The sequence below is a fragment of the Ostrinia furnacalis genome, unplaced genomic scaffold (assembly GCF_004193835.3).
Source record: "Ostrinia furnacalis isolate ACB-3 unplaced genomic scaffold, ASM419383v2 OfSCF2780, whole genome shotgun sequence".
Taxonomy (NCBI): Eukaryota; Metazoa; Arthropoda; class Insecta; order Lepidoptera; family Crambidae; genus Ostrinia; species Ostrinia furnacalis.
Window position 1 is genome coordinate 229,698 of NW_021133019.1, and position 7,803 is coordinate 237,500.

Sequence of the window (7,803 nt, forward strand, 5' to 3'; positions counted from 1 at the left end):
GATCACACGTGTCCTCTTTAACAGATGCATACCGATTAATCCCAACTTAACAGTTTTACAGCCATAAAAGTTGGCTCAAGCGTAATAGCCTATTTTTTGAAGAAGTGACTCTGGATCCTTCTAAAGACACATTTTTGGGGTAAAAACCTTTCCTTTAATGAAATGAAGTTTAGAACTAGGCTTTTAAATGGTGCCAATATTGGTGGGAAGTGGGGATGCATCCGTTTGAAAGTGCTTGTTGCGGGAGGTGCGATTTATTTGATGTTGAGTGTATAATTCAACAGACTGACAAAAGCAGACTTACGAAATCGTCGTAGGCGTCTTTGACTGCAGTCAACGCGAGTACCCCGATGAGTGGTATGGCGGTGGTGATCGGCGTCAGCGAGGAGATGGCCGGGATGAGCTGGAGCACCAACAGGCACAAGAAATAGAAGTTGGCCAGCCGCTGGAACTGCTCGAGCAGATTCAGCGGCAGGAATGTTACGATCGAGTACTTCGATGTCTTGATGTAGTTGTTCTGAAACAAAAGACACACGGTCAGTTTTCATGCGAGTACAGTCGACAGACATCAGGGGGCGTAGTGAGTTTATATCAAACGTCGTCACTAGTGAGCGCGTAAAAAAATGACATTAAATGTATGATGGATTGTACAGCGAGTGACGACTTTTGATTTAAACTCACACTAAGCCCTCAGACTACTTATATTTTTTTGTTGCAAAATAGCCTGTGTTACAACGCTGTACGCCACTGTGTATTTAGCTTGATGTGATGTCGTCCGTAATCATCATCATCATCATCATTTCAGCCATAGGACGTCCACTGCCGAACATAGGCCTTCCCCAAAGATTTCCATGTTGATCGGTTGGTAGCGGCCTGCGTAATACCAGTACATTAATTATTCTTTGGTAATACCTACAGCAGCAACCAAATTGGTGATCGACAGTTAACTAAGTAATAGGCTTAGCTTGCTTAGGCAGCTTTGCGTCGGGCGATTGCCTACAGACGACGATAGACTCTATCTGATGTAATTTATTAGTAACCAAGGGATTAGATTATTGGAAAATCTAGCGGAAAGGATTCTTGCTGATATAATTAGAACCTTAGGTTTTAGCATCAAAGTCATATGAAATTAGTGCTCACAGTTAAAAATAGCTTGACCTATACGGCCGTGAGTTTAATTAAATATGTAACATTGGGGCTAACGTACCTATCGTAGTGTCATGGCATTATTTTTGCTCAGTAGCTACGTAATCATCATTGTATTAGAGCTGGCAAATCATGCGTCAAATTACAAAACATTAGACCGTATCGGGCACTTCCTTCTCTACGAAGGATGGTACTTAACATCGCACATTGTTTTATAATCTAGATCGTAATTCTGATATAATCCTAATATCAATGGATTACAGCATTATATCAAGCGATTATAAGCTCAGATTTTCTTCTGACGTTGTGGTAAAAAAACTGTCAGAAACAGAAAGTTTCAGAAACTAATAAGATATTGTGCCTTGACTAAATAATAACTAAGTAAGTAATTTCTCGTCCAATTCATTATACTATTTTTATGTATTTTTGAATAATATTGTAAATAAAAGTAACTTACGGCATAGCGAAACTGGGCGTTGTACTCTCTGTTATTGGCTTTGATTCTCCGTTCATTCTCTGAAACAACAAACAAACAAAGTCAGTTTTCATTAAAACAATCATATTATTATTATTTCTTTAACTAACAAACGTCAAAAATCTGTCAAACTCCATACAAAAATCACCGGTTATCGTCAAAATTACGGTCAAAGTTGATGGTGCAACTCAGCCTAATACTGTATTAAGTTGTAAAAACGTGTTTCATTTTATTTAAAAGTTTCTATAAACCCATGTGTTTGCACCCCTATAAATCCTTATTTGTATTGCTCCTGCGACCTATTTGCATGTAAGATAGAATAATAGATTGTAGAATATCATGTATATTAATGGACAACTGTTGTTTAAGTGCTAACTTCCAACATAACAATACTCTATGTACTTGAATCTAGATTACGGATTATACGCTCCGAGTTGATAAAATAAACTGTTATCTCATCAGTTAATGATCATCATTATTATCTGATCTATTAGGGAAAGACAATAGATGCTAGACTGTGTAATCGGATAATTAGGGTTATTCCGTATTCGACCCATGACAACTCAACCCATTTCTTCACTCATCCCAAATTAGTATTCCTAACTCAACCTATTACATAATTTCGTTATTCTACCCAAATGCATTCCTTACTCAACCCAAAGTAAATATACCAAAAATAAGTATGGATAGCAAAAAACTTTTACTGTATTTTCAGAAATTTAATAATGATAAATACATACTAGTATGTACATTTATTTATAATTAAATAAAAAATAATAAAAAATATCACCTACATGAAAAAATGATAGATATGAGTATGTTGATTAACTAAAATATATCAAAGATTTAATTTTATTTTAAGGTAAATTCAAAAACAAATTAAGAGGCTCAAAACTTATACTGCGGGCTGTTCACATGAACACTTTATTATTTTTCTTTTGTCATCTCATACCGCTTGAAAAAAAAAATACATTGTATTATTTGAAATATTTGTACATTCATGAACAAGTGTCTGGGGAAAAAATTATACGCCATAGCTTGGTTATACTGATTTAATAAAAAATCACAGTCGTTTGATTTATAGTAGATTTATAGTGGATTTATAGTAGATTCTAATTAGTCATTATTTGATTTGTGTCCTTTTGTGAAAAAGTTTTTGAAATATATTATTGTATCAGAACTCCTGCAGTTTTATTTAATAGAATGATCACAAAAGTTAACTGAGCTTAAATTTCTAAAATACATATTTTTATTCTGACCGTACATAAAAATCTTATATTTTTTAAGTGGTTTTAAAATAGGTTGAGCTAGGAATGTTTTTGGGGTGAATAAGGAACATAAAATTAAAAATTGGTTGTGGGTAGAGTAAGGAACAAAATTGGGTTGAGTAAGGAAAAAATAATGAGTGGGTTGAGTTATCGTGGGTCGAATACGGAATAACCCGATAATTAATCAGGACAAAAATTTATTTATACAGCTTCATGTATTAATAGAGATGTATCACTATGTTGTGATCAATAAACGATAATAATTATGTACATAATCATAAACTGATATGATGAAAAACCATTTTACAGATGCAATCGACTTTCACAAAAATATTTTTATTATAGGGTTTAAAACGCGGGCAATTAACTGTAACTTTGTTAAATAAAATGCCCCAATAACTTCAACTCCAATTCGAGTAAATCTCAGTACACTTCCAAAAGTATTCGAAATAACTTATTAAATATCCATCACTTGGAGCACTTGAGAGTGATTTAATCGTAAAGTTAAATGCACGCTCCGCTCTCGCCGAGATCGGGGAAGCCATTAAAACCAGCTTTTGTTAGCAAATGTAACTCCATTCAATCGAACGTGCCATGCTACGGGCATGGAAGATTTATAAATGAGCTGAAGAACTCTAAAAGATATTTAACTTTATTATCGTCACAGAAGAAACTACTTCCTATTCCAAGTGTCTTCCCATAATACAGAACTTCTTCAATAATTTATTTTGACGATTTGGTGGCCTTAAGTTAGTTATTCCTACCTATTTTAATTTAAATTAGTTTAACTCTATGCTATGCAAGAAATATTTTGAGTAAGTATTTTTCAATAAATGACTAAGCAAGTTATGTAATACGTGACTTATACACGACTACAGAATACTTAAATCAATCAAACAAACCCTTAATTACAGCAGTATGTCGTTTTATAAATTAAAAGCCTTTTATGGTTAGTTTGATAGAGCCAAAATGCAGCAGCAAATTATCAATTACATTAAAATCCCCAGAAAACCAAATAATCGCAGAATTATCCGTTTCGCTTGTTGATGATTAGGGTCCAAAAACAATGTCTTATGCTTTATCTTCTTTAGTAGGTAAAAAAACAACGTGAAAAAGAAAAAGCTCGTTCCTACAAAGAGTTAATGGAAAACGACTCTTTTCATGGTTCCGTATTAAAAACAACGAACCCTTATTTTTTCACCAAGTCCGGGTCAGTGGCAGGGAGAGATGGGTCACCTTACTCATAAAGCTGACTTGATTTTTATTGATAATTAGACAGAAAATGACTACTGACTGACTTAGTCAATATCCCAAAACTACGTAACTGCGCGTAGCCTGACACGCACTTCGCTGGTTTGTTAAAAGTTAAAACCAATAACATTTGATGGACAACGGTTTTAACTTGTCACTTACACGAAATACTGACGTATAATTAAGCTGAACTCGCATAGTCATTAACATAGCGATAATTGTCAGTTTCGAGTAATGAAAATAAGGTGCTAGCTAACTTAACAACCGTATCGCACCATAAAATGAGTGTATCAATAGTTTTCGTCTGTCTATAATTTAAACAAAGTATTCTATGCCGCCATTTCAATAGTGTAAGTTATGAAAATATTTTAGAACCTGTTGTATTGAATGCTTTGTTTTGTATGGTAGGCGGTAAGAGGCACTTGAGTCTCGCCGGCGCCTAAGGGACGACTATCGATTACTTTCGGCATAAGGTTTATCATATTTTCAAGGGCAGTTCCCTTTTACCAACTTTACCCTTAGGGACATATACGTAGCTAAGTAAACGAAGTAAACATAGTTTGAATTTCATTAGTTAAAAGAGGTTCTTGAGCTGCAGAACATTACTGTAGGTAGCTTTTAAATAAGAACCATCGAGGCCAGCTAACTACATTCACTGCGTAATTACCTACTCGTCTATTTTAAGTTTTAATTCGATACCTTGAACAAGTAAACGCTTATTTACAATTTGATACTGACTTCAAAAGAAAGTACACAATTAGAAGACCTTCATTAGCCCTTTGACACAAAAATATCGTATCTTCTTTTTCATAGAACGAAATCATTTATTGATTGACATACAAAAGACGTCATTCATTAAGCACATTATGCATTTAGAAATTACATCTTACTATTATAGTAAAAGAGTGTCACTTTATATAGAACGTCTAGTAAAATGGCTGATCCCTTGATGGCAAACAAATTATCCCATCCCATTCCATCGATGATATGAGTCACAACTTGTGACGTGACTTCACTTGGTACGTCTTTTTAGAATGCAACAGATATCTAAATAGATATTTTGAATAAAAAACAAAAATATCGGTATTTTAATTTGTATGATGCAAAACAATCTATTGCGACGTCTAAAATATGAAATGTTGTGAAAATTTACAGTACCAAAGAACTTTACAATGGTTATGGTAATCTTGGAAAAAATAAGTTAACATTTGCCCTAGTCATTTGATAAAATTATCTTTATTTACAAATTGAAATAATGTAGAGATGGTGCGAACAATGAATATGAGCACGGTAATAATATCATACAGTATTGTAACTTCATATAAACAGACGAAACGAGAACTTTCTTTCGAAATTCAAATCTCGGTATGCGCTCGGTATGCAAAAGTCGGGGGTGTCGCGAATGTGCCGAATGGACGTCGGTGGCCAAGTGTTAAAAATGACAAAACTGATTGAATTTGAGTGACCGTCATTTACGGTCAAATTGTTCAAAAACTAGTCAACCAGCTTTTGCCCACGACTTCGCTCGCCCGAAATTAACGTAACAGATCATTGTGATTATTAAAGTTTCAAAAACATTTACGTAGTTTTAAATAAATTAAATCTACTAATCACAAAACAACACATATTTTTAACCTATTCCATTCACAAAGTATTTTGTTTGTCTAACTAAATAAAAAAGTACAATCACAAGGCAGATGTAATTAAACTGGGTACTGGTGGGCAGCCCTATCGCATGTTGTCATACTGTGACGTACCGCGCGACTGTTGACATTTATTTCAAAAATATGGCCGAGTTGGAATACTGTATAGATAGTATTACCGTGATATGAGGTAACAGTCAAAATAATATGAAGAACAAACAAACGCATCAAAAGGGACTTTAATATAAAATATGTAAAGTAGGTAGAGATGTAGTAAAGCTCATAAATTGATGCAAATTGGTCACACAAATGATCTGATTGTTTGAGTATGCATTTACGCCTACTTAAGACTGTCTCTCATAATATTTATGATCATTGCAAGTAAAAGCGGCTGAAATTGCGGGTTCAGTAGCTGCATAACAGCATAATTTAATCTCAATTAGTGTAAACGGTGTAATTAATGTTAGTATCATATTATTAATAAGGTGAAAGTGATTGCTGATAACAGTACTTATCATAATCTGCATAGCTTTCAGTAAAAATGTACATCAGTGGTCAACTTTCTATGAAAATCTCTCGTTGGAAATGTACCGTATACTGGACTATCTGCTAATATTTAATTGTATTAAGCCAAATATCTAAAGATCTATAGCACTTTTTAAAGTTTCGTAATCCTGTAAAATCGATTATTTTCCCGCTTGAAGAAAACTGTTTAGATCATTTGATTAATTTTCAGCTGAAAAATTTGACTTACTTGTAGATATCCATAATAAGGATAGAAGAATATTATAAAAATAATCTTAGTTACAACAATAACACTCAAGCGTTGTATTGAACGTCGTAGATCGTCATTCTACCTCTACTCGTTTGCATGACTACACAAATGAAATGCGTAAATACGCACAACATAATAATATCCGACATTTCTAGACATAGGTTTTTCCTTATACGCATTGTGTTGTCTAGTAAAGGGTATTAGTATCTAACACTATTTTCCCAACGAAAAGAAAACATAACCAAAGGTTTCTACTTTAATTAAATTTGTTGAAACGAAACATTGGCGGGTAATCGATAACAACAGCGCGGAGTCAGAGGCGATTCGCAAAGCGCTTCAGCGCCGTCTCGTCTCGGCCGTTGACCGTGCGGGGGCGCGCCGACTCCGACCTTGGCCAATATGATGTATACCCCCATTATACCTCCTCAATATATGCCAACCAAAAAGTTCCGACACCAACAAAGCACCCATTCAACTCCCCCACACGCCATTACAGACGTTAAATGTTTGGCATTTCGGTCACGTTCATCGCTGCAACCCATGCAAAAGGTGGGGAATTCGTCACATTTTTACTCGGACAATTTGTATCGAGCGTCCACAACGACGCAAATGTAAGATAGAGCCATTATTTTGGTCGAGAACGGAGATGGCGCGTAGAATCGATACCGACCGCACGAGACGAAGGTGCGGAAGCGATGGTTGTGCCTGGCGCGGCGGTTCGGCTGTGCGGGCTGGTCGCGTCGCACCAGCTTGCCGAGCAGCTCGAGGAGCGAGAGGCGCAGGGGGCGCGGCGGCACCCGAGCCTCGCCGCCCTCGGCGCCCAGCACCTCGAGCTCGACGGCCTCGGAGCGAGCGCACATCCGCGCCGCTACCGCCGCCCCATGCCGCGCGCCGCCTCGCGCGGCCACTCCGCCGGCTGCGACTCCGGCCGCCCCAAGCCCGCGGCACTACGAACGCCCGACGCGCGATCCGACCCGCCGCGGGGCCGAGACTCGTGTGCCGTACACACTAGCGCCGCCAGAGTGCGCGCGCACCCATCAATCGTTTGCCCGGTGTTGCCGGCACAATGAGAATAATAGGTAATCGTAGAAAAAAATCGAGATGTAGAGCCGCTACGATAACATCAACGAACATGAGTCTGAAATACAGACTGAAAATCTACAGCTTAGTAGATTATTAAAATATTAATATCTTCTCTAAGCCCTAAGCTCTACCTACACCTTAATTCGTATAATGCAAATCTTT

At 36.7% G+C, this 7,803-nt stretch overlaps 1 protein-coding gene across 1 annotated transcript in view; it reads right to left on the bottom strand.

Moving 5' to 3' along the window:
- ATP8B (ATPase phospholipid transporting 8B) overlaps positions 1-7,433 on the bottom strand; it is a 42,187-nt gene extending 34,754 nt beyond the window's left edge. Inside the window, exons 1-3 of the mRNA XM_028309435.1 lie at positions 7,229-7,433; positions 1,604-1,662; positions 305-517 (exon numbers count right to left, since the gene is read on the bottom strand). Of these exons, the coding sequence (XP_028165236.1) occupies positions 305-517; positions 1,604-1,662; positions 7,229-7,418 (462 nt within the window). The 5' untranslated portion in view covers positions 7,419-7,433. The remainder of the gene's footprint in view (positions 1-304; positions 518-1,603; positions 1,663-7,228) is intronic.
- Positions 7,434-7,803: the final 370 nt, after the last annotated feature.